The sequence below is a fragment of the Pipra filicauda genome, unplaced genomic scaffold, assembly GCF_003945595.2.
Source record: "Pipra filicauda isolate LSUMZ 115617 unplaced genomic scaffold, ASM394559v2 scaffold388_size762695_pilon, whole genome shotgun sequence".
Classification (NCBI taxonomy): domain Eukaryota; kingdom Metazoa; phylum Chordata; class Aves; order Passeriformes; family Pipridae; genus Pipra; species Pipra filicauda.
Window position 1 is genome coordinate 244,298 of NW_024104518.1, and position 27,544 is coordinate 271,841.

General features: G+C 49.0%; 1 protein-coding gene across 1 annotated transcript in view; it reads left to right on the forward strand.

The window, feature by feature from the left end:
• The window catches only part of PAX7 (paired box 7), a 105,482-nt gene that overhangs the window by 22,315 nt on the left and 55,623 nt on the right, over positions 1-27,544 (forward strand). The window contains exon 6 of the mRNA XM_027720587.2: positions 26,814-27,013. Coding sequence (XP_027576388.1) covers positions 26,814-27,013 — 200 coding nt within the window. The remainder of the gene's footprint in view (positions 1-26,813; positions 27,014-27,544) is intronic.

Sequence of the window (27,544 nt, forward strand, 5' to 3'; positions counted from 1 at the left end):
ATGCCCGGGGAGCCTGTGGGGGAGGGCAGGGATGAAGGCATTGCTTTGTGCATGGGATAGATGGATATTATTTGGACTTTGGGGCTGGATTTGCAGTGGGCAGGGTAGGAATGCACAGCCAGAGCCAGCTCCCAGCTAGAGAATATTAAGGATATTTTATTAGGGATAACCCAAGTGAAGCAGCTTGCCCAGGTTCACGTGGAGAATCAGCAACAAAGTCAAGACTGGAACCTTGTGTAAAAATGACTGAGCAGAGCCCCATCCACAGCTTTCCTTTTCCTCTTCAAAACCTGGGGGGTTTATGCAGGAAAATTCCCATGGTATCCACAGGAGTTTTACCCAAAGATTGAATATGGACCTGGAGATTTGGCTTCTTTCTTTCCTTTAGAGGCAAATCAGCTCTCAGGGCAAACAACCCGACGCTCCTTGGAAATAAAACACATTTCTGGCTCAGGCCTGAAAGGCTTTACCTTTGTGGGCGACTTGATCCCAGTGAGTCCTCCCAGGCCGTGTCCTGAGAGGATTCCCTGGGTAAGCAGAATTGGGGGGATTGGGGCAGGGCCCCATAAGAAGCATTTCAGAACTGGAATCAGCTCTGCAAAACCCAACCAGCTCCTCCTGGCTGGTGCCTTAAAGACAAGAGTCACAAACCCAGGATAAAGTGCCAAGGGACCCCCTGGAGTTTTTTGAAGGAGGCTGGACCTTGCTGTAAAACTCCCCAAACTGGGCTCAGGTCCTTCCCTTCTCGGCATGTTTTAAATGATTTTGGGTTTTAATGGAGGGCCTGGAGCTCATTCCTTTGTATTCCTGGCATCAAACAAGGGGCTGCTGCCCCCAGCTGGGTTCCTTGCACTTAGAAACAAAGCTCAACTCAATATTACCTTAATTAATTAACTAAGGGGACAATGGCTCTCGAGGTCTCACCTCTGTTTGCAGGGAGGGGGCCCTTTGGACAGAGCCCTGCCATAAACTAATTCCCAGTTCCAGCCAGGAGTCCTAGTGGGAAGAGTCAAGTGACACTATTTACTTGTTTACCAAGAATTTATGTCATATTTGTTTTTCCCCACCTTACGTCTGCAGCACTGAAAACTCTGTTGGGGGTGCAGGGGGAAGGAGGAGGAGTAGAGAGTATTATTTGCATTAACCACTGAAATCAAAGCACATTCCCATCTGAAAAATACCACTTCACAGCTTTTGGTGTCTTCTCTCTCTCTCTCTTTTTTTTTTTTTTTTTTTTTTTTTTAATTTTAATTTACAAAAAACTTTTTGAAGCTTTCCAGGTTCCATATAACAAATCTGAGCTTTGATGCTTTAAAAGTGCCCTAAAGAGCTACAGGCAACATCACAGTTAACCAAAAAAAATATATGTTTAAAGGCTCCTGTGAGCACTTGTATCTCTTCTGAATGTTGTGGGTGGGGTTTCTTTTGCATTTGCAAGCAAGCACTGGAGACATGTTCGCTGCTTTATTCCACCCAGGAACAGGCATTTTGTAGTTTGAAGCAGAGGGAAAAAATGTTTTAAAAGGTCACAGTGAAATGTGACCAGCTGGGAAATCTGGGAACACGTGTGTCAGACACTCCCAGGGCATTGTGAGGGGGTTTGGGGTCCAGACCCAGAAGAAGGGCAGTAATTGATATTTTTATGGGTAAGGAAACTAAAGCGCAGGCTGGATATGTCATTTCATGTCCCACTGGGAGCTCACAGAAGGAACTGAATCTGTGTCTCCTGGAATTCCTCCACCTTCACAAATCATCCTCCTGGGTCAAACTCTCAACCAACCTGAAATGGCTTCGCTTGGGGCGGTTTTGTGGATTGAGTCGCTCTCTGAGTGGGGCTTTGAGGAGGAGCTTTAGATATTTGGGATCTCCTGTTTTTTAATACACTTCTGGATGTAGTATTTTGATTATTTGGCAAATGATTCTCCCACTCTGTCCGATTGTGTTGGAAAGAATTGTCCCTACTGACACACCAAGAAATCTCAGGAGAAGGACTGAGAAATGCACTCCTTATGTGCAGAAAAACCAAGATATTTCACAGGAGATTACTTTTTGGATCAGAGGAAGTATCAGTTACTTTTCCCCCCACGTCCACACATTTTTGGTCTGGGTTTCATTGCTCAGAACTTTGGTTGGTGCATAAAAAATAACATTTGTGTGTATTTGAGAGCTCTGGGGCACAGAAAAACACGACCGTTCACAACCACATCTCCCAGTTTGAGCCAGGCAGCTGTGGGGGCTGGGATTGAGCCACTGGAAATTCAGTCCTTATTGTCTCAGGTCCCGAATCTGCAATTACTTATGTCCATATTTAATTCCATCCACGTGAGTCGCCCCACGGGAGGAAACACAGACACGACTGAGAAGGTCCTTCCACCACCTCCTGTAAAAGTGAACAGCTGAGGAGGGGATCATGAGCTCAGCTCGAAATCAGCATTCCCAGGGTGTGGGATCTCCTTGGACACTCATTGGAGCAGAGTTGTGCTCACACAGAAAGCTTAAAAGGAGGGATTCTGCCATAAACTGCGGAATTTGATGGACCTACTTTAGCTGGTACCAAATAAGCAACTTCATCTTTGAACTCCAGATACTGATTTTTATTTCACCACCACCAGGTTGTTTAATCTGCAATTCTGAATCTGTAGGCAGGAATCTGGCCCCCCTTTGTATGTTCTCTCTGTTTTCTCTAAAGAATATGGAATTCACTCATGGCTTTCAAGACTTAAAATCTGGCTCTGCTACTGAATTATTCAACACTTTCAGTGTCCAGGGCCAGGTTTGACAGGACTTGGAGCAACCTTGCCTAGTAGAAGGTGTCCCTGGCCATGGAAGAGCTGGAATGGTTTGGGTTGGAAGGGATCATAAAGATCATCTCATTCCATGGGCAGGGACACCTTCCACTGGAAACATCTGAGTGTTGGAAGAGCTGCTCTTAATAACTGAGTAGGTGAATGTGAACCAGCTCTGGACCAGCACTTCCTCACCACATCTCAGAAACAGTGATGATGATGTTGGACCTGTCAAGGTCACAGGGAGATTGCTCTTAATGATTATCACTCCCTTAATTCTACTTAGTAGACTTTGGTCCTTACACTCTCATGTCCCACTGACTTGTTCTGTATTTGATTTCATACATGTGAGTGGCCTCATGGTAGGATACACAGACAGGGTTAAAAGGCACTTCCACCACCACCTCCTGTAAAAGCAGACTTACAGACTCCTCTTTATCAGACCTAAAGCTGTTGCCATGTTGGGTATTTTAGAGTCCAGCTCGTGGAAAGCCACTTGGCTGCAGTCAGTCCTTTTCTTGCTCCTTGTGGTTGTTACACACGAGTCAGGCTCTTCAAAGGAGCCCTCCTTCCAGCCTGTGCTGCCTTTGCAGTGCCCGTGATGTGCAGGGACCTGCTGATGTTAACTGGGCAGCAGCATCGTTACGGGGTCGTGATCGGGTCGTGTCAAAAACAGGGACACCCAGGGGATTGTAGATGATTTTACTGGCTTTGACTCCAGCCTGCCCTCCAGTTGCCTGCATGTCCTTGCCACTCACACTCTGATTTTCATGAGGTGCTTGGAGGGTTGGGCAGGATGGTCCAGTTGAGGCAAATTAAAGCAAAAATTGTCTTTGTCCCTCCTCTCTCTGGGAACCACAAATCTCCATCAGAGTTGTGCAATCCCACCCAACCCATGCTGGGGGTCTCTCAACTTGACAGTTTCCGCTTTCTCACTTTCCCATCATAGATACAACAGAGCAGGTGGTTGTAAATCTCTTTGACAGAGGGAGCAAACACCTCTGTTGGGTTGTTGGCCGAGCTGTTGTGGCTCAATGTCCCCTGACAGTGCAGTGGCATCAGGGAGCTGAATGAAGAACCCCAACCCTGACCCCTCCTGCCCTGGTTCTTGCTCCTGGTCAGGGCTGACCTTCCCCTGAGAGCGGGGCAGTTATTCTCTGCATCACCAGGACTGCAGAATCCTCACTGCCAGAGCTCTGGGTTGGGACACAATCCTGCTCTCCTGAGCCCAACGTGCCCGGTGCCCGCAGGATTCCAGCCTGGATTGGAGCCAGGGGCCGGGGGGGAGCAGCTGGGACAGGGCAGGAGGGGTGTGCTGGGTGGGGGTGCAGCCCCTGGCCCCCTTCACTGGGGCGGCTCTGCCTGTGATGTCCCTTCCAGAGGGCGAGAGGGGACTGGAAACCCTTCACAAATGGAAATGCTGCCCATTTGTTTATAATTTTATCCCCCGACATGTAACCTGAACCTGATGGAGTCAAAGAATTAAACCTCTGCATGTTTCCTACCTCAAAAACACTGGAGCAAATCCAGGGCTCTTGAAAGTGAATTATTCCAAAGAGCTGAAAGGGAAAGAAAAAAAAGAAGCCTGACTTTTTGTATTTTTTTTGTTTATTTGTTTGGTTTTGGTTTTGCCCCTTCCCAAAGTTTTGAAAGAGTGCCCTTACTTGTTCTCCAGCATCCATGGGCGACCAATGCATTTTTGGGAGCGTGGGCAGTTAGTTGCAAAGTAATCCCCACAATTTACAAATAATTGCATTTGTTCACAGGAGTTTTGAGGACAGAAACTAATTCCAAGGGAACGAAATTTCGCAGGCTAAGAAGGAGCCTCGGAATTTTTATTTTCCATTCTTTTTTTTTTTCAGGGAGAAGAATTTTCTGCTCACAAAAATATAAGTTAAACACCTCAGGACGAGCTTACTTGTTGCAATTATGCAGTTTTGGGTTATTAAATAAGCTGTGAATGTATTTTGCCATTAGCATTCCTGCACAGGGAGGTTTGTGGTTGTTTTTTTATTTAAATGTAGGGTCTAATCAGCTTACACAGAGTAGAAGTGACCTACCTGTAAATCTAGTATGTGCATTTTGCCTGCCATAATTTGAAGGGTCCCGTGGAGATAGAGGTGTTGATTTGGCTGATTAAATCAAACTAAAACCAGAGATCAGGTAGAGCAGGGTGAGGCTGCTCTGTCCATCTCTCCAAGCTCAATAATCTCTAATGGGTTTTTTTATTGAGTCAATTATCGAGCCAATTTACACCATTGCAAAGGTGTAATTTCCTGGAGTGCACTGGTTTAAACTGGGAAAAACCACACTGACAAAACTATGGGCTCAGGTTATAAGATTTTAGATCAGAGACCATGTTTTTGGTTAGGATTTGTAAATCTCCTGGTGCACTGGGCAAAAAAAAAAAACAAACAAGGGAGAGGCCAGTATTTTGGGAACTTTGTATATATTTAGATTGTTAAGTAGCAGAATTCCAGCCTGTGGGACTGTAAGCCCATGGGATATCCATGGAACTGTGAATTGGAGCGATGTCCAGGGGAGATTTTTACATATGGACTATAAATGATCAAAGTATAGGTAGAATATAATGGATGATGGATAAATAGGTAGACCGGGGAGGAGGGAATGAGCAGCTGGATTGCTGGATAATGGATAGACTGGGAGGAGGGAATGAGCAGCTGGATTGCTCATGTCCCACATTACTCACAGTGTTACATTGGGGCAAAGGGATTAAAAGGGAAGTGGATCCCAGTGGCTGCTCTCAGGGCACACAGGGACACAGAATTCCAATATCGGGATGTCCAGAGGAAGGGGGGGTTGGCATCCTGGAAGGACTCTGGCAGGAGCTGAGCCAGCCCTGTAGCCACGAGAAATCAGAGGAGAAGGGGGCAACACACTGCTTTGCCTTCCTGCATCGCCCATCCCGTGTGTGCCCCTCTTTGGGATGAATTCTGCTCCCAGTTAGAGCACTTTGGCTCCAGAAATGATGGTCTGGCTCCATGTAGCCAGGAGGAAAATCCATCTCTTGCTCTTTCCAAATCGTTGGGCAGCAGGACTGTCCCTTTCCTCTGTCCCAGTGCCACCAGTGCTCTTGGCTCCCTCCCGTCCCCTATAGCCTCCCCGCTCTGCCAGCTGAGTGGCTGCCAGCTTCCCAGGGATTTATCCATCCTGCCCCATCCTATGGATCGAAATTCAGGAGAGCAGAAACCCGCCAAACCCCTTTTTGGGGGCCAGCCTTGTCTTTTCCCAGTGCCAGCCATGCCCCCCACATCCCAGGCTCTAAAAGCAGCCTCCCAGGATGGCAGAGCTGGGTTGGTTGGAGCTTTTCTTGGCCAACTTTGCCGGTGCCCGAGCGCGCCTTGAAGTGTCAGCTTGACATAATATGTAACAGTAATTAAGAAATAAGCCTCTTGCCCGGTTTCACAGCAATCATTTAGCTAAGTAACTACCATGGTCCAGTGCCTCAAAAATCACCATTAGCCCACGCCACTTATGGCCATAAAATTTCTTGTTTTCTGCTTTTCATCGGACTCACCCTGGAATCTTCGTTTTGCTTTATTTATACATTTGCACTCAAACAATGGCAATAAACCCATTCCCAGAGTGTTGCAAATCAGAAATTTGTCCACATTTTTTCCACCACCTTCCTGGGTGAAGCTGCCTTTTGCTTGGGAACGGCGGTGGCTGGAGGCAGCTGGGAGGGGGGGGAGCTGGGTGTTGCTCAGAGATTGATCGGTGCTGTTGGAAGTCGCTGGGATGGGGCAGAGAGGGGGAGCTGGAGGAATCTGGCATGAAAAGGCAGTTTGTGGTGACAGGAGTTTCTTTTGAAAGACCTGATTGAATCAGACCTGAGGCGGGAAGAAACGGCTGTTGCCTTCATTGAGTTTTCGGTAACTTTTCCCCCCCTCCTTCTATCGAGCTTTTTGGGCTTTGTTCTGTTTTAATGTGTCCTGTACTGGTTAAGCTAGAAGAAATAACCACGAGGTTATGCCTGCAGAGGGAAAAAAAAAGAAAAGACCAAGGACATCTCACTCAGTTCCTCGCAGCCCGTGAGACATATTTGTGACTATTCTGAACCAGTGGAGCACTCATTCTGACACATTTTTAACCCAGCTCACTATCAGGCTCTGGGCCACAATAAATTACAATTAAAGCTGTCTGCAGGCAGCTCAACGGACCATGTCACGATGCTGTGACATGAACTGAGTTGTCTTAGTTGGTACAATTTATGGAGAAAGCTGCTTGCCCGGCCTTATTACCAAGATATCTGCAAAGCGCCTTCCCCCGGGGACTGTGCTGCCATCCACGCTTGCAACACAGATGCTGAACAGTTCAACTTTAATTAAATAAAAACCTCTGATGCTCTGAGCCCCATTTGCCTCAATATCAGGCTTGTCCCTTCCCCGTTACATCTCCTGTGGGCCCAGTTGAGGTTTTGCTGGGCTGGCTCCGGGAGCGGTGGCTGCTCACTCAGGCAGTGCCAGCTGGCATTGTGGACATTTACCCCCAGTGACATCTGAATTGAGCTCGGAGTAAATGCCCTTGTATTTTGGTCCACTCCACTTCAGAGGGAGTTTTGTCTGAATCAAAAGAAATAGGGACGGGGGGAGGGGGGGGGGGAAGAAAAAAAGGAAGATTTTTGGGACTTAGCGTGGTCTGCCTGGATTTCCCTCTCTCGTGGCATTTGGACACCAGAGAAAGCGCCGGGACTTAAACTGAACTATCGACTTTCGGAGGGAAAATTCCTCCTGGCAAGAACAGCCTCGTACTGACTGACATGTGCACGAGGTGACCTACTAAGTATTTTATTTTTTTTTCTTGCTGTTGAATTTATTCCTCCCTGACTTCTTGGTTATTCTGCTAAAATCCATTTTCTCCTCGAGCCCCCGTGTGAACATCTCTCTTCATGAGGCATTAAAGTCTTGCTCTTTCTGCAGAAGGGCCTGTGGAATCTACCTCAATTATCACCCCTGGCCTTGCTCCCCACACTCTCCAGCCTCTCCTCCCCTGCTATGGTTTCACAGAACCATAGGATGGGTTGGGTTGGAAGGGCCCTTAAAGCTCATCCCATCCCACCCCCTGCCATGGGCAGGGACACCTTCCACCGGCCCAGGTTGCTCCAAGCCCCGTCCAACCTGGCCTTGGACACTTCCAGGGCTGGGGCAGCCACAGCTTCTCTGGGCAACCTGTGCCAGGGCCTGCCCACCCTCACAGCCAAGAATTTCTTCCCAATATCCGATCTAAATTTACCCTCTTTTGGCTTAAAGCCACTCCCCCTTGTCCTTTCATTCCCACTTCCCTTCTCTCACCCCTTGTGAACTATCCCCCAAATTTCAGAGTTCAATCTCTTAAAATGCCTTTCCTCAGAAACTCTTCCTGCTGTCCCCCCTGACAGACAGACAGACCAACTCAATGTCAGCCCTGCCAGGTACTCACTGGGCTTTCTTTCCTTTCATGTGCTGCTGTACTCATATATACACACACACACACACACACACACATACACATATATACATATATATATATACATAATATGCTTATTTCTGCCTGTAGCCCTGGGCACTGTCCCAGCCCAGATCTGTGCTGTGCAGTGAAAGCAGCACTCAGTAAACCCTGCATTAGGTTCAGCCTCTGCCTCTCTCCCCAGAGCACATCCCCGGGGCTGCCTTTGCTCTCTAAAGCTCTCCTAGGGCACTCCTTGCTGGCTGCTGTTCCTTTCATCCTTCTCCTCCATCCCTTCGTTCCTAGCCCTCTCCCACGGTGCTGCAGTGCAGAGCAGGCACTGCTGTGGTTCTCAGCCCCAGCACTCAGGTGCTGTCACACTCCTGGCAGGGCTCTCCTGTCCAGGACAAACAGCAACCACGCGAGCTGGCTCCTGGTCCCGCCCGAAAATTTGGCAGGTGTACAACAAACTTACACGAGTCTTATTAGCAGCAGATCCACAGGGAGGGAGGGGCTGGGGGAGCCTCTCCAACAAAAATAATAATAGAGGAAGAGCAGCTGAGTTGTTGTTGGGTTTGTTTCAGGGGAAGCTGAGGGTTAGCAATAAAACCCTCCTTGCCTGCTCAGCTCTGGAACCTCATCCCCTCTGGCTGAGGGAAGGCAGGGAGCAGGAATGGGCAGAGGAGCCACTTCCCACCCTGGGAAGGCTCTGCCTCCAACAGATTTTTATCCAGCTGGATGCGTGGATCGATGGCCCTGATTTGTGATTGACTCTTGCAGACAATCCAGACCATTTCTGTATCTCACCCAGCTCTGCTGCCCGTGGTGACAGTCGAGCTCGTCCCCAAGGACCCCCAGACTGCTTTTGCCCTTTTCCCCTCCTGTTTTGTGTCAGCGTATTGATGAAAGTTCACTTCTCACCTTGAGTCGCTCCCACTTTGTCTCTTCTCCATTTAGCAATAATTTTTAGGTCAGAGAGCAAACTCCCCCCCATTTTCCAACCCCTGTATTTCTCTTTCTGCCCACATTCACCACACACCTGAAAGCAGCAGCTGCCCTGGAGCAAAGCTTCCAGATAATTGATTTGGATAAATCCCACTTCTCCATCACAAGATATCAGCACAGAGCCACTGGCCCGACACCAGTGTCTCTGTCAGTGGCACTTGGAAGCCACAAAAACCTCAGAGCACGATTTTACTCTCAGACCTGTCATTTATATTTATCCCTTTTGTCCTGTTTCTGTTCTCCATTCTACCCAGGTCTTTAGGGATCAAAAGGTATCATAAACATATAGGAAGGTCTATATATTATTGATATAGAGGTTTTTAGCCTTTACCAGGCTTCTCCCCACCTTCATTTAGGTGTGGACCTTTGCTAGTAACTCGGCTGTATTGCTTTATTTAAATTTACCTGGCTATTTGGGCACAATAAATACCAGGTGAAAGCAGTTCAGTATAAGTTTGATCTCTAAGGCTTGTGGAACAGGCCTTAGAAAGTGCTAAATCAGGGCTTTTAAAAGACAAATGACTCCATGAGCACCTCTGCTTGGGGGACCGAGGAGGGATGAAGGTCAGCAAGGAGATTCAGGCCTTGTTTCAGAGGTATAAAAGCTTTTCTGATTTAAAAACTGATTATTTTTGACCTTAATTAGGCAGTCTTCACCTCCTCTCAGACTTTCAGATTTCACAGCAGAATTTTACTGGCAAGTAATGAACTGTTTGGGTTTTTTCCTCTCTTTATGTCTGTAAACATCTTTCATATGTTGATTCCTCTGTGTTTCCTTAGATACTTTTTCCAGCCCAGATTTCCAGACTGAAGTTGTCTTAGATAGAAGCTGAACTTTTGAGTACTGCACAGTTTAATCCTGGGTATCAAATAGCCCTTTCTGATGAAAAAAAAAGCAACATTTTAGCACCAGTCAGCCAGGAGTTAATTTGCACTGGGAATATTCCCCTTGGAGCAGGAGATAATCCCAGAGGAGTCTGTTCCCACTGGGATATGTCCAAGGCTGGGAGCTGTCAGGGGCAGGATTCTGAATTAAATTGACCATTTATCTCTTTTGTTATAAAAACTTCTCTTTGAATGCGTCAGCAGAGGGTGACATTGTGCAGGTTTGGGAAATATCTGGAGTGCCATCAACAAAAACTTTGAAGGTTGAAAGTGTTTGGAATGGGTTAAAATTCAAAGAAAGTCCATTAGGTTTTGTTAAAATTTGTAAGAAATAGTGAGTTATTTTCATGTAGCATTGCTGTGCACTAAGAAAATATTTTAAATCTAAGTATTATTTCTCTGCTAAAAAAATCTTAGTTTTATAAATACCATTTAACTTTTTTAATATATAAAATTATACGCCCAATCTGAGTTTTTACACATTTTTGATGGAATTTTGAGATTTTGAAAGGGAAATGTTTTTGTTCTGGGAATGAAACTGATCCCGGTGTTATCCTGCAAGAATATAAAATGATAGAAATGTTAGACTCTGCTTCTGTAAAGGAAATCTGGGCTGTTCCTACAGGTTTTTTAAGACCTATGGACAGTCTGTGGACGGTTGTTGTGAACCGAGCCAAAACTTAAGGGTTTTGACCCAGATGTTGAAATGTGTTTGGTGGATTTTGCTTTACTTGCTTGTGGATCAGGTACTTCCAGGTGCTTTCACTGCACCTGCTGTGACAAACCCCCGCTGGAATTGTCAACACAAGGCAAAATCCTCAGTGACCAACACGAGAGGGAGATGGTTTGTAGGCATACGGGCTACACAAGGCTCTGCTGGTTGGGGTGGATGCTCTCACCTCGTGTTACAGAACCACAGAATGTTCTGAGCTGGAAGGGACCCCCAAGGATCCCTGAGTCCGTTTCTGAGGTAATGGTCCCTCTGAGGATGGAACACACCTCGGGGTTACCAGCCAGGCTCTGGCCACTGAGCAGGTGTAGGGAATGCATCCTGCTTTGAAAGGTCTCTGCCAGAAATATCAGCAGACCCCTGGGACACAAAGCCTTTAAATCACCCAGTGGAGGCTCACGTAACCTTCAAGGCTTGCAGGAACTCTCTGAGCTGTGCCCGTGTTCCCAGTCCCCGAGCTGTGTCTGTGTTTCCAGCTGTTCCTGCACCCCATCCCAGCCAGGACAAAGTCGATAGACAAGATAATGGCTGAGGAGGAAGTGGAAAATGCCCCCTGTGTTCTGGAGGGAGTGGAAAATGCCCCCTGTGTTCTGGAGGCGTTTGCAGTGGCCATGGCCCGGCAGCACCGAGCGAAACCAGCACAAAGGGCCGGGAAGGTCCCTCCAGCTCCCACCACGATGCCAAAGCTGCTCCCAGCGTGCCACTGGGGCCCTGGGAGTGGGGCCCTGGGGAGTGGGACCATGGCTACATGACCTGGGGCAGCCCCGGCATTCCCAGAATGGGGCTCGGCTCCCCTGGAGCCCAAGGGATGAACATCCTGGTGGGGTTTGTCCCCACTGAGACCACGGCGTGCCTGGGGTTCAAACTGGAATCCAAGGGTCCTGGGTAATGAACAGGAGAGGAGGGTTATTTGTAGGGACATGGGGAATGTGCTGTTTTGGGATGGATGGTCCCACCCAATCCTAAGGAGAAGTGGGAAATGCACCACACTTCTAATGTTTCTCCCAGGATATGCTGGGTTGGAAGGGCCCCACAAGGATCATCAAATCCAACTCCTGGCCCTGCACAGGCCCATCCCCAAGAGTCACCCCCTGTGCCTGAGGATCATCCAAACCCTCCTGGAGCTCTGGCAGCCTTGGGGCTGTGCCCACTGCCCTGGGGAGCCTGGGCAGTGCCCAACCAGCCTCTGGGGGAAGAACCTTTTCCTGAGATCCAACCTGACCCTGCCCTGACACAGCTCCAGCCATTCTTGAGTGCTGTCCCTGGTCTCCAGCTCTTGGGCTTGTGTTTTGCTGAGGCTTCACATGCACACCCATTGCTTCTGGCTGTTCCAAGACACAGTTTATTTGGCATTGTGGAGAAAGTTGTTCTGGCATTGACTTGTCTGTTGTGCTGGTTAGAAAACATTCATTAAAACAAAGAGATTCTCTAGTTTTAGAATCGAGGGGCACCTGCGATTTCAAACCTTTGCTGCCCCGTTGGATTTGCCAGAGGGCACCTGAACACTTTTCTTGCTGGTCAACAGAGGGATCTCTGTCTTGTTACCAATTCTAACAGCTCTGGAGTTGTCCAGCAAACCCAAGAGCTTGTTCTGCCTGGGATTTCTGAAGCATGAAATGGGAATCTTTAGGCACGGAGGAAAGTGTTGAAGGAAGAAGGGCAGGCCAACCAATTACCTGAGTAATGTGTCAGAGCTGCAGGTGATGTTTAGCAGGGATGGCTCTCAGAGAGGTGTGCTCTCACCCGACTGGCAGTGCTCCACGTAGGAATTATGCAGCACATCTGACAAGGTGCAAGGAATCTGCCCAAGTCGTTCATTTCTCTTGGCATAATAATCCATGAAGGAACAACCAGTGGACCCAGCAGCCACCTGGGAGTCAGGACTTCAAGATTTTATTTCCAGCATTGTCTCAGAGCAGTAAAAATGAATTTCCACCATCCAGTTCCCTCATCTTGTCCTGCTGCCATCCTTTGTCTGTGTTTTCTCTCCATACAACCCCAACCTAACCCCAGTTATGGGCTGTAGGAACTACAGAAAGACAAATAACACTTAATGCTGTTTCACACTGAAACACAGGGTATCTGGACAATTCAGACAACTGCATATTTGAAGTGTTTCAAATTTCAGGGGGAGGTAATTTCTTAATTTAGCTGAGCCAACTTACCCTCTCCCAAGGGGAAAATCTCCGTGCTTGCACCCTGAATGTCCTCAGCGTGCAGAATGAAATTATTTACCAGCTGAAGAAGTATGAATATCAAAAGGTTCATTAAGCATTCCAGCTAATTTGCTCTGGTCTGTAAAATTTGGCTGGGGAGAAGGGGTGGATGAAAGGGGTTAGGCTTTTGCATGGTCAGTGCTCAGCTTTCAAAACTCTGCATGGTGTGGAACTAACTCTCATGGTCCCAGGCCCCTGAAAGGGTGAGGGATTCTCATGTGGGCTCGTCAGGAGCTGGAAAAATATTTTTCCTGTGACATTTGTGCACTTGCTTTGTCTGTTCAAGTTGGGAGAGAGAATTTTCTTCCTGTAACATTTCACTGCTTGGTTTTCGAGTGGGTTTTCAAACCCACTGCTTGGGTTTCTGACTTTTTTTTTAATTATGAGTTGTTAATATCTATTTTATTCACTGATTTTTCTCAGAATCTGTTTGTGTTAGCTGCTGGTGCCTGTCCTACATGTAGTTACTGAGATGTAGTTACTAAGTGCCAGAAATGAGCTCATGCCACAGAAGGTTCCATGTGTCCCAGAGATCTGGGCACACAATTCCTCTCCTTTTTCCACAGTTGTGGTCACAGGGGAACCAACATTTTGATATTTGAGACATCACATCTCTCAAAATCATGGTCCCAGCTCTTGGCTCTCTTGATTCCTGTGGCATGATCAAAACTGAATTAAAACACGACGAGAGGCTTCTGAAAGATCCCAGGGCCACGTGTGGAAAGGAATCAGAAAATACAAAGGGTTTTCAGTGTCTTCTCAAATCACATCTTCATGTTGAAATGAAGCTACTGCTTAATAGAAAAAAAAAAATCTAATTGAATAATTTGAAAACAAAGCAAGATTTTTCATTTCAGATCAGCTGAAATGTTTCTACTACCTTAGATTAAAATATTTTCATTCTTTATCTAAAAAAACCTAAACAATCTGGTCAAACAGAAATTATTTAAGACTATCCCGAAACATTCTCCCTGCATTTGGGAATTTGACTGTCAAACTGTAAACTCCAGATCTGCACTAACCAAAAGAGAAGCAGTGGCAGAAATACCTGCTCCCATCTGTGAGTGACAGGTTAGAACATTATTCTCCTTGTATTCAGTCCCTCCAGCTGGTAAGCACAGGGCTCCTCTGTGAAGACCCTTCTGGTTCCATCCCGGTGGGAAATGCTTTTGGCTTTGCTCCTCATTTTGAATTCCTAAGCAGGAAGTAGCTGTGAAAGGGTTCAGCTCCTGCCCTGTGTCTGTCAGGGTGCAGTTGCCTCACAGGATCACAATCCAAGAGGGACAGTGATCACTGCAGCTCCTGAAAGATCCCTTGTTACATCTGAAAATACCTAAAAGATGAAGTCATGTATCCTGAGAAATGCTTGGCAGATAAACCCCAAGGAATATAATGCACACAGAGCTCTCTGCCTCCTGAAAAAACTCCTCTGTGGGGCTGGAGACTTTGGAACTTCTGTCTTGATCGAGGGACAGTTGTGTCCTGCCTTCCTTGGGGCTACAGGGCATGTTCAGCACAGCTCTGCTCTCGGTGGGTTTGGCCTCCCCCTATCCTTTACAGAAATTGGTATCTGAGGCTTGAAGTGTTAAATTTGGACAATTTACCCCCAAAATTAAATTTCAGAGCTGTGATCTGATGGAAATGGAGGCTGTGGATATTTGGAGTCTGCAGAGAGCTGAGCTCCAAGCTCAACACAACCCAGTTCTCATGGAGTGAGCTGCCTCTTTAACTTCATCTGGGCACATTCACTCTGGAACCTAAGGATGAAAAGTGTCAGGAGAGGCAAATGTTCTCTGCTACCAAGCAGGAAAGGTCCCCTGTCACAGTGCTGTGCCTGCTCCTCTGGGAAAGCATCTTGGTATCACGGCAGGAGTGGCAGAAAATGTCCTGCTGGGCTTCAGCGTCCCCTCTGAGGCACTTGTGTTGCCCGGCTTGTCACCCCGGGCTGGGAGCTGTGCTGGTGGCACAGCTGGGGCTCTGTCAGTGATGGTGCCTGTGAGCAGCACCACAGAGCAGAGCAGCGTGGGCAGGGCTCTGTTTGCTCCCTGAAGCAAATGTGCACGGAGCAGGAGCAGGATGCAATGCCGGGCCAGCACAGCTTCTTGTAGCTGTGCCCAGTTTGCTCCTCAAGGAGAATCCCTTTCCCAGAACCTGTAGGAGAAGCTCCAGAGAAGCCTTTACGCCCCTTGTCCTTGCTGGCGGTCAGGAATAGAAGCCAAAAGGCTGCTGAGGCAGCAGGAAGCAGCTCTGCAGCGGTGCCTCTTGTTTTGGTGCTGTGGCCTGGCTTGTGCTGGTGCAGCCCCTCACTCGCCGACCTCGCCTTGCTCCGAGCCCCCTCCTCCCCCCTCTCCCCCCGGAGCTCCCTTCCCGGCCCCGGGGGTTTTAATATTCAGGCCGTACCTTCCACATGATCTGTGCTGAAGAGTTGACGTGTCGGAGTTTATTGATATCACATCGGGCCGCGCGGGGCTGTCAGCTGCACATTCAGCCTCCCCAGACCCCCTAAGGTGCTGCTGCTGGCAGCTCTAAAGGAATCTGCACAAAAACCAGCCTTTTGGTTTTGTCCAAGGTGAGACAATGCGGGCAGGGCCCTGCACCAGATGACAGGGCTGATAAAGGACCAAGCGGCGCAGGGATATCTTTCTTTCTTTTCGCTCCTTCATTCAATCCTTCTTTCTGTCACTTGCATTCTCTCCTCCCTACACTTTTCTTTCTTCTCTTTCTTCTGGGAGCAGGGAGCGGCAGAGACAGGCACCGGGGTTCAATTGCAGGCGAATGTCACAGTCCAGCTTCTCACCACATTGGCAGCAGCAGCCGCAGTTGCTCTTGGCCAACGTGACGAGGGGCTCGCTCTTCTCGTGGACCCTTTCTGCCAGAGCTCCCACACTCACGTCCTTTGGGGTTTTCCCTGGGGGCTGAAATGAGTGTAGAGCTGTGTCTGTTTGTGAGGAGAAAAGTAGGCAGGGAAAGGGCATAAATTTGGAGACAAAGGGAGAAGTGCAGTAGAGAGAGCAAGAAAGCAAGTGGAAGTAGCAGTGAAGCGAGAGGATGTGTTTATACACCCACACGTGTATATATATGTGTGTATATATATATATATAGTGCATGTATCTAGATAAATAAACAAGCACAGGAACGGGAAGGAAGCAGAAGAGGGGAAAAAGAGTCAGATGCTCTCCAAGGACAGCTGCCTTAATGACTTTTGCTGCATCCCTGTTTTCCCAGACACGGTGGAGCACAAAGCAGAGGAAGGGAGGTGGTGGCTCGTGCCTGCTCTCACACACCTCTTGGCTTCAGGCAGTCGGGCTGACACTCAGATAAATGAAGCAGGGCTTGCAAACAGCAGGAGGAATGTGTTTCTCATGTGTGGTTAAGTGCTCTCTGGTGCCTCATTCTCATGGGCTGGTTTTTCAGGATTGGGAAAGGTTTATGAGGTTGAATTTGTTTATCTTTCCTGAAAGAGTCTTACACTGAAACGTCTTTAATTTGATGGATCCAGCCAGGGCTGAAACAGCAGAGGAACTACAAGACCAGATTAAGGGCTGTTGGCAGAGCTGTGTAGGGTTTGGGATGAAAATAAAAGCGGGTGTTGCAGACTGGGATGGAGGAGCAAGGACAGAGCTGTGAGGGGACCTCAGGGTGAGAACAGCAAGGCAGCGATGGCCAAGGCTGAGATGTGCTGGCAGAGCCCGTGGGGCCAGAACTGGGACAGAAGGGGTGGCAGGACTTCAAGTACATGAGCAGAGCCACGCTGGGACAAAGCCAGGAGCAGCAGAGGTTGTCACAGGCAAGAAACTCTGAAACCTGGATTTATGGGTCGCACTAGGGTGGGATGGGATGTCTGTGCCTATGTGGTGGGCTGATGAACAGGTTACAGCAAGAGCAGTCCAGCCCAGATGTGTGGGGAAAGGTCACTTTTGGTGAGGTATCGCCAGCACCTGAGACACGACTGTGGTGCTTCTGCTCAGCCAATTTTTGAGAAAATTCTTGATTAAAAAGTACTGGAATAGATTAAGGCTGTGGGAGTGGCTCCAGGATGGAAACACACGCTTGTTTATCCATATGAGAACTGAGGTAAAAGGGTAAAACTGCCCAGAGATGTCCATCCTCTGGCTGGGGGCTGTTCCGAGTCTCTCTCCTGTGGATCTGGGTGTTGTTTTCATGACGGTGTTTGAATAGCACAGCGTGTTTTCTGTAGTGCCATTACAGGCCCTCTGGGAGGGTGGGCGTGGTGCCTGTGGAGAGCAGTGGGATGTTGGTTTGTGCTCAGAATGAGGAGGGAAACTGGTGTGAGGGGCTCCTGGACCCCCGGCTTGAGAGCACGTGGTGCAATGTTTGCTTTGCTGCAGCGGGAAAACAGGCATGGCTGGAGCATGGGGTGGGATCACAGCAGGCTGGGCATCACTGAGCTTTCCTTGCATTTCCTGGGCCCTGGCTGGAGCTTCCACCCAGTCAAGGCATGGCATGAATTTAGTGGATGAAAGTCAGGGACAAGCTGAGCATAAGGTTGAGAGGCTTCTTGCTGAGCTGGGGCTGTGCCATAGCCTGCCCCAGGCCAACTCACCCCTGCCAGGACCCACACTGAAAACAAACACAGAGTACCAAGCTGAACATGAACGTTACATTTTACATTTTGGTCCATCACTTACTGTTTTTTTCATCTCCAGGTATCATACACACACTTGTCCTTCATGCCTGGCTGTGTATTCCTCAGGCCAGGTGTTCTGTTCCCGGTTTACCTGCTGCTTTAACTCCTAAATCAAGGTGGTTATCAAAGCATCAGATTCCCCATCCTTAATGCCAGCAGGCTTCCAGCATCCTGGCTGCCTGTGCCCCATCCTCCTGTGCAGCTCAGACCCTGGGGGATGTTTGTGCTGCTCCAACATCTTCCCTGTGTCTGTGAGAAATTGCCTGAAGGGAACAGGAGAGATGAAGCTGAAAGGGAAGAAGCAAAAAAGGGAAAACTACAGAGAAAGTGAACAGAGCTGTTTTCCCCCCACCTCTTTATTCCCCCTGTATCCCAGCTGGTCTCCCTTTGCTTCCCAGTTTTGGGAGCACTACTGATGCCTCTCTAAGGACAGTGTTTGGATTCAGGCAGAGGAGCCAAGGAGCCCCTGCAGCCCCTTTCGTGCAGGGCTGTGCTGGATCCTGCGCCTGCCACAAGCACGAGGCCATGAATATTGAAGTGAAAAAGGGGCCTTTTATGGACTTCACAGATGTGCTGGGACTTGGGGCAGGCCTCATTACCTCGGGGTTCTTTAAAAGGCCAAACAAAAGCCAGAAGAAAGAGTGTTAGGGGTGGAGGGGGCAGGGAGGCGAGAACTAGAAAAAAGTTGAAAGAAAAGAAAAGACGACTGGAGTTGATGGATATTCCATCTGTTTATGTTCAGGCCAGTGCTGGGAATTAACAAAGGCTGTTGGAGACGTAGGCTCTCTTTTGCCCTCCCTCCCTCCCTATCTTCCTCCAAATGTTCTGGATGGTTTGATTTTGTTCAGTGCCTGCAAGGAGCAGAATATGTTGTGTTTGTTGTGGCCATGTGTCTTCCCGTGGGGGCACCGCAGCTGGGACTTCCCTGCCAGACCCAGACTGGGCTTGGGGTTTGCTGGGCCCCCACATCTCTCACTGGTTTCACATTCAGAGTGGATGGAGCCTCCAGGGCCAGATCCCTCCACCCAGATAAACGAGTACAAACTTCTTGGCTCCTGCCAGAGCTGCTCTGGTGTGTCAGCAAAGGGCTTTGCTTGGGCTCTGTGCATTGTGAAAGAACATCTGCTTGGAGATGCAATTCCTTCTTCTTTGTGGCTTTGGAAAAGCCTCCATCTAGTTCAGCTTCAAGGCAAAGGTACGTTCCAAACCCAGAGTTACCTGGAGTGGCTGCAGCTGATAGAGAGGAATGCAGGGAGAGCTGGTGGGGAGCCCTTCACTCGAAGCAAGTCCTCGTATTGGCAAGAGCTTTTTGGCAGTGGATGACTGTTCCAAGGAAAACAGGGTCTCTCCAGCTTTTTCTTTCCAGAATCTTGTAGTGCTCCACTTGCAGTCGTGCCTCTGAACCTGGCTAGACCTTCCCCCAAAAGGCTCAGACACTTGTTCAAGGAGATTTAGGGATTTTATAGTGGAAAATGGAGGTGAATTTTGGACCTCTGTGCATCCCAAATTGACGCCCCAACGAAATAAAATTTATATTCTTTTGTTTAGAATCACACACGTATTTCATGGCCAAGTGCCAGGTGAGATAGAATGGTTTGGATTGGAAAGGACCTTAAACATAACCTGGTTCCAGCCCCAGATACTCCTGTACAAGAGTTTTCTTGAAATCCCCAATCTATGAGTTAGGAGGTGAATTCTGGAAGAGCTGGGAGGACAGGGAGTTCTGGGGGATGCTCAGGGAAGCAGGACCAGAACCAGGGAACACTGAACATGTTGCACCACCTGTGGGTCTTCGAGCTCAGCACGTGAATGTGGGGCCCCTCCTGGGTGAACCTTTGGATTCAGCTGTGGAGAAATGATTGGATCCCTGGCTCCAGGACAGAACAGGGTTCTCCCTCTGGTCACTGGTCACCCACACGTGGGGAGCTGCTCACACTTGGACAGGTTGTGTGGGCTCCCTTTTCATCCATTAAATCTCCAGCTCTCCTTTCTCCCTCCAGCTTCTCCTTCCACATCTAATCTCCCTCATTCAGTAGAGACCTTGACATGCTGAGGGAATTCTCCAGCTGTGAACCCCCTCTCCCTTTGACCCTCACCCCTTTTCTGTATCCATCCCAGACAGACAGACAGTGTCACTCCCTGTCAAAGAGCACCAGCTCCACTGTGAGTATTATTTCCAGGCTGGAAAGCCCATAATGGACATTACCTCAGTCTGTGGTTTGGTTACAGCTGGTCAGTTCAGAGCCTGAATAATAAAAATACAGAAAAATACCCCAACCTTTCTCTTGCCGGGCCCCCACATTAATGCTGTGCTGAACACTGCAGCCCCCAGCTGAGCTGTAAATGATTTTTTCATTTTCCTAGACCTGCTCCCTGGTCTGTTTGGTATTCAAGGGCACCCCACCAACAGGCACTGTCATTCTGCTTGGGCCGAATTACTTGATTAAAACGCGTATCAACTATTATGTGATTCGTTTGCTGCTGCTGCTCCACACCACAGCCCCCTAAACTATGTTAAACTGTGATACAGCTGCACAGGCACGAGCAAGCACTGGGGAATGGGGGTTTACAGGTTGGGAAGGGGAGGGAGGGGAAACCCAACTCTTTATTGTATGTGCTGTGGCAATTACTGGGTTTTTGTGTCTGGGAATGTGCTTGGAGAGGGGCGAGGGGGGCAAGAGATGAATTTGAAACACCTGTCCCCCTCTGCAGTCCCACCTGCTGCTGAATAGGTTTGGAGGTGAGCAGGGTTATTTGGGGCACACAGAAGCACCTCTGGCTCACTGGGAACTCGGGACTTCTTTGTTTTCCAAGGAGAGACGAGGCTGTTCTTGTTTCTGTGCTGGAAACTAAAACCAAGGCAGAACATTTCTGTGATGCTGCCACTGTGTCACCTTTCCTCTCAGCCTTCTCGTGGTCTTGTTTGCATTTTGATGGGGTTTGTTTGCTTTCTGCCAGAGGGAAAGGCAGATGCTCAGAAGTCAGGGAGAGTTCCAGCTCTGTCTCCTGAAGCTGTGGATTGCAGGAGCAGCACAGGAGATGTGCTCTGTGAATGAACCACTGTGTCTGGGTGATCCTTCTTCATCCTACATGCTTTTGGGGGAGCAGGAAAGAAGCACGAGCTGTGCAGTCCCACCCTCCTGCTCCAGGGGTGTGTTATAGCCCAGGCCCATGGCAAGGATCTCACTGTAGTCATGGAATGGGTGGGGTTGGAAGGGACCTTAAAGCCCATCCAGTGCCACCCCCTGCCATGGGCAGGGACACCTTCCACCAGCCCAGGCTGCTCCAAGCCCCGTCCAACCTGGCCTTGGACACTTCCAGGGCTGGGGCAGCCACAGCTTCTCTGGGCAACCTGTGCCAGGGCCTCCCCACCCTCACAGGGAAGGATTTCTTCCCAGTATCCAGCCTAAATCTACCCTCTTTCAGCTTAAAGCCATTCCCCCTTGTCCTGTCACTCCAGGCCCTTGTAAATAGTCTCTCTCCATCTTTTTTGTCAGCTCCTTCAGGTACTGGAGGGCCACAATTGGGTCACCCCAAAGCTTCTCTTCAGGCTGAACGATCCCATCTCTCTCAACCTTTCCTCATAGCAGAGGTGCTCCATCCCTCTAGTAAACTTGGCCTCCTCTGGATATATTTATAGAGAGATCTTATTATTTTAGGCCCTCATGCCAAGGTATCCCCAAGCAGGAGGTGTTCCCACCTGGGAGGTGGTGAATGGTAATGTAGCACCATTTATTATGGCAATGTCAGGAATCAAAAACATCACTTGAGGTGAAACCTCGTCAAGAGACTCTTTAATTGTCCTCCAGCATAAAAAAAGCCTGAAGTTCAAGTGCACGTGGGACTGGAAATGTGTTCATGGACACATTTCTGCTGCTGGGACCACCAAGAGACAGCTCTGGTGGATGGAGAGCACTGTGCAGAAGGGAGGGCCTTGTGTGGGGCTGGACTGTGGGGGTGCTCGGGACTTGCTGATACCTTCCAAGTGAGGTTTTCCTCCTTCTCTCATGCCTTCAAGTGAGGTTTTCCTCCTTCTCTCATGCCTTCAAATCCAGGTTTCCCTGTGGCTGCATTGGCTCCCCAGCCAGTCACCTCCAGGTGGGTTCTGTGGAGCATCTCTGCTGCTCCAGCTGTACTGGAGTGTGTTTGCTGAAGCCAATTGCAGCACAGGAGGTGCAGTTGTAGCCAAGCCATTCACAAACCCAGACCCTTCCTCCCTCTCCATCTCTCCCCTCCAACACACATTTAATTTTTAGGATGGTGTAGCTGGAAGGAAGAAAGAAAGAAAGGAAATGAGATGAGGAATAGTGTGCAGCTCCCCTTTACCCTCTGACAAAATCCAACCCCCACTTTAATGAATGCGTTTCCATGTCTGGTCCTCTCTGCCAATCCTTCCAGACGGCTCCAAGGTGCTTCAAGGCAGGGCAGCAGGTCCTTGTAGAGCATCAAGAGCTCAGGCTGAGACTGGAGGGTCTTGTTGTGGCCGATGCCACCTAATCCTGTTGATTAATTTAACTCCAGGGCTAAGAGGAGTCCAGAAGCAGTGAATGGAGAGGAGAAAGGCAGAGGGGGTGGAAGGGAAGTAGAGGAGGGAAGGGAATGGGGAGAGGAAGGACACAACCAGTCTGTAATTACTGAGGGTTTTCTCAGTCCTTTCCTCCAGCTCCCTTTGCTCCTCTCAAATCCCTTCAGAGAGCTCTGCCCAGCTCTCTCTAGTTGTACCCATCCTGAACCGGCAGCATTATTGAGGAATGGGAGTTTGGGGGAGGTAATTCCCACATTTCCTTGGGCCAGAATGGCCCCCAGGACGTGCCCAGGCTTCTCTTTGTCACCTTTGCTGTGCCATCCTGCCCTCACCCCTGCACACCAGCTCTGGCCACACTCGTGTCCACGGGCAGAAACAACCACTGGGGTTCATCCCATCTTCCCCAGCCCACTGCAGAGCAGAACTCCACACTGCTCCACACAGACCTTCAGCAAGTCCCTTCACGTGGTTATCTCTCCCCTCTTGCACGAGCCAGGTTGTGTCTCTGCCCCAGGAAGGTACCTGTACCTTGGCACAGTTCCTCGGGAGAAGAGGGAAGAGCCAACGAATTTTCACCCTGGCATCCCCCTGCTTTCACTCCCATGATGAAGTCTGTGCCTTTTTAGTTCTAAAAGTATTGCAAAGCAGAGAGGTTTGAGCAGTTTGTTTTCTTCCTGAGCTACAGAGCAGTTACACAAAAAATAAAGGTGGAATTGCTCTTAAAATATAAAATCTAGTGGGATGAGTGTGTGTGTAACACACATGCTTTTCCTTAAGTTTTTTCCTTTTCTCAGACTTGTTCTGCTGTGAGATTTTTTTCCTCCATTCACGTTCCCTTTCTGCTCCTTCCTGTCAGTCTTTCCCGGTGGGATATCCTGGGGGAGCTCCGTGGTGGACAGATAGCTGGTTCCCATCCTTCATCACAACAACTGATTGGAAAACCACCCAAGAAGCTGCTTCTAGATATTTCTCCACCTTCTTATTTACATTGTTGCTTGTGCTGAGTAAGTGTAAAACGCTACCAGCTCGTGATTGTTCCTACAGCAATAATCCCGTTGTGCTGGGGGCTGGAAACTGGGATTTCCCCTGCTCACAACCATTTTTCACACAGGGATGTGTTGCAAAAAATGAAGTGTTTAAATTTTGGGTGAATCCCCAGCGAGGGAGTCTCTTTGAGTTATTCTTGCAGCTTTTGAGAGCTTCTAATTGGGTGGAATCTTTGGGAGATTTTGGAAATGGTTTGTCCAAGGTATTCCAGCTGGTCAGGAAGGGCACAGACCTGTGGAGTTGCTCGTTAGGCAGGTGAGGGAGCCTGTCCACGATAGCAGGGATGTGTTGGATAACAGGCTCGACCAGCCCATCCCAGCTGGAAGACTTTCTCTATTCTTCCCTGATTCCCTGTGTGACAGGAGCAGCTGCTCCGTGTCAGACCAGCTGGTTCCACACATATCCTGGGATTTTTCTTGCTCTCTTGGTTTCATCTTTGTAGTTGGGTTGTTGGAGCCTTGGACTTGGCACGAGGAGCTGTGGCTTCTGTTCCCAGCTCTGCTCCTGACTCACGGGGTGACCGTAGGTGGGTGAGTTCCGCCGTCCCTGCCACGCTTGGGAAATGGGGATAATGCCAGGCGGGAGCTGTTGGGAGGCTTGGGGATAGGGAAGTTTACTTTGCAAGGGTTGGCCTTAACCCCGTAGGCAGCACTGATGGCTGTGGGTGGCACATGACAATCAGTCACCCTCTCCCAAAACCTTGTGGCCAAATCAGGGATCCTCAGTGAGGAGTTCAAAGCTGGTGCAGGAAGTTTGGCTGTTTTCCCTTCTGGACTTCTGCAGACCGAAGTGAAGTGTGGGAGATGAAATAAGTTACAGATCCTTTTCCAGACTGTTTTTCCTTCACCCAGGGAGATCCTGGATCCCAGCAGTTGGATCAGATGAGCAGATGAGCTGTAGGGAGATGATCTGACACTGCTGCCAGGGCAGGGGCAAGGGGAGACCCCAGCCATGATTACACTTTCATGACAGGACTTGCCTGTTTGGGGCTTTGGTGAAACACCCAAACAACCATTCTTGTGCTAAAGAGCTCACAGGCTGCCAGTTCCTACTAAGTGTGTGTAGTGTGTGTCCTAACTACACCTGGGTGGGTAGTAACTACAGAGAAATAGGACATTTAAATCTGGGTATTTTCCTTCCTCTGTGTTTTCCTTCCCCTTCCTCACACTGGCTCTCTCACACCCTAGACACAAACACACCTCTGTCCTTATTATTTTTCATACCCAACATTACCAGGAAAGACACAAAGTAATTAATAATCACTTCAGTGATGAACTTAAATTTACTGAATGCTCTAGGTTTCCAGATGTGCTTTTGCACAGCATGGTACTCACTCCAGGGCCCAGATGTGCTTCTACCTGTCCTGAATCATGTGGGACCCAGATGTGGAGGGCTTTTATTTTCAAGTGCAGATGTTCCTTTTATTTGACACTCCAGACCTTCCCTGAAAGTGGACAAAACCAAAAAACTAGTTTAGTAGCAGGTTTTTGCCACGAGCAGTGATGTTGTCTTTAAACTGTGGGGCAGAGGCTGCTCCTCTGAGGTCAAAAGCGAATTTCTCACTGCTTTTGGTGAGAAATGAAGAAATAAAAGATGGTCTAAAAGATGAATGTATGTAAAGACCCTTACGTACTTATTGGTAAGCCAGAGGCAGAAGGAGGAAAAACCTGTTAGGGTGATGTTTTTGCCCCCAGAACAAGCCACCCACTCCCCTGCAGCAGAGCTGCCCTGGCTCCAGCACAACTGCGTTATCCGAGGTCCCACGTCCTCCCCGTGAAGCCCCGGGACATAAAAGCGTTTTTGTTTTGAATGCAGAGGCATTTTGTGGTGATCTCAGTATAAACAAGAGAGCTCCGAGGGGATATTTGCCTCCTACTCCTCAAACTGCCGCCGCTCCCCGGCAGCTGTTGGGGAATCACAGCTGCCGTTCCCAGCCCTGACAAGGAAAGAGGCAGATTTTTGGATGATGATGATATAGAGGCTGAAAAACACCGTGAGGAACTTCAGGGAACTTTATCGTCAAGTTGAGCACATGGAAGTCCTGATTTAATCCTTAGATTAGCAAAGGTTCACCCAGAAGGAAAAATTACTTCTCTGTGAGCACAGTTTGATTCTGGCTCTGTGGTTCCTCTGAAAGACCGAAGTCAAGCCTGGTAGGGAAAAGAAATCAGTGACATTATAGAGCCTCCTGTTCTCATGAGAGAGAAGGAAAAGGTGACAGACCACATCTCTCTCCTGCCTCAAGGGTATCATCTCTCAGGTTGTTCCTCCCCTGCTGCCACAGACCAGGGGCACGTTTCTCCCTGTCCCAAAGGCAGACACGAAGCTTGGCCTGGCTGAGATCCTTCAGACACTGCAGGGAACTGAGACCTGCACGTTGTGTCTTGTAACGAGATTTGTTCCATGAGAGCAAACACTGGAGTCACAGCTCCATGGTCTGGGTGTGCCCCCTCCAAAATCCACTGGACACTTGGGGAACATCAATGTAGTGCCTTCTGCTGTATCTCCAGAGGGGAAAAATGGAGGAAAACTGCATTTACTTATTCCAGCTGTACTTCTTTGGGCCTCAGGAGGCAACAGATGTGGTGCCAGGCTTGAGGCAGGGAGAAGGGAAAGGCACAGGTCCAGGGAAAGCCAAGGAATAAGTGACCAATTAGTCATTGGGAAAGGACTCTGATGGCATCTGAACTCTGTAGGAGTCTGGTCTTGTGCAAAACTCCTGCTGAAATGGGGGAATTTAAGAGCTGAGGAACTGTATCCTGTGGGCAGCCCAACCTACAGCTAAAGCAGAGCTGGAAAGGTTTTTCTCCACCTGTAAAGAATTCCTGATTGTTCTTTTTTTTTGCTTCCTAAAGTGGTTTAAAAGAGCTGAAATATTAAACACCAACACTTGACAAAACACAGGAGAAAATGAGGCAGCACAAGCCAAAGCATTTTCATGTGACATTTTTATGTGCTTATTTCAGCTTCGACATTTTTCAGTGTAAAATGTGCGCCTCTGAAACAGTAATTTCAAATTAAAAAATGGAAATTTCTTGAAATAAGTCAACAACTGGAAGTTCTTTCTCTGTAACAATTTGAACCGAGGACCACGAGCCACCGTTTTCCTGCGGGAGTTTTGATTTTCCTAAGTTTTCTTTGCAATGTGGGAAAAAATAATAGTAGGAAACAACATAAATAACATAAATCTGGCAGATGTGTTGTACATGGGCACCGTGTGAGGGTGGGCAAGCCCTGGCACAGGTTGCCCAGAGAAGCTGTGGCTGCCCCAGCCCTGGAAGTGTCCAAGGCCAGGCTGGACGGGGCTTGGAGCAACCTGGGATAGTGGAAGATGTCCCTGCCCATGGCAGGTGGAACTGGATGATCTTTGAGGTTCTTCCAACCCAAACTGGAGTGTCTGTGATTCAGTGCTTTGTTTGATCAACAGGAGAACCAGGATTACTTCTCTGGGCTGCTCCGCTCTTCCCACAGCCTCTGTCTGACCTTGAACCACACAAACCTCACTCCCATTCCTCTCCCTCCCCAGGTAACAGGTTGGATGAAGGCTCTGACGTGGAATCTGAGCCAGACCTGCCCCTGAAGCGCAAACAGCGCCGCAGCAGAACCACCTTCACGGCCGAGCAGCTGGAGGAGCTGGAGAAGGCCTTCGAGAGGACCCACTACCCCGACATCTACACCCGTGAGGAGCTGGCCCAGAGGACCAAACTCACCGAGGCCCGTGTGCAGGTGAGGAGGGTCAGCACGGGGGAACAGCCTGGGGAACAGCTCCCTGGTCACCCTGGGCAAGGAGAGGGTGCTGCTGGGCAAGAGGGATCTCTGCTCCGGGGGGAGCAGGGACAGCAGCCAGGGAACGGCTGGAGCCGTGTCAGGGCAGGGTCAGGTTGGGTCTCAGGAAAAGGTTCTTCCCCCAGAGGCTGGTTGGGCACTGAACAGGCTCCCCAAGGCTGCCAGAGCTCCAGGAGGGTTTGGATGGTCCTCAGGCACAGGGTGTGACTCAGGGGATGGTCCCGTGCAGGGCTGAGGGTCGGGCTGACGATCCCTGTGGGTCCCTTCCAGCTCAGCACGTTCTGTGATTCTGAGGGGGTGTTGAAAGGTGGTGACATGGACACACTTCTCCAGATCCACATCCACAAGGATCTGAGCTTTAAATCCAGTTCTGCATGAACCCTGAGACGAGCTCAGATGGTCAGAGCGTGGTACCAATAACACCAGAGGTGTGGGTTTGATTCCTGCATGGGCCATTCACTTCACAGTTGG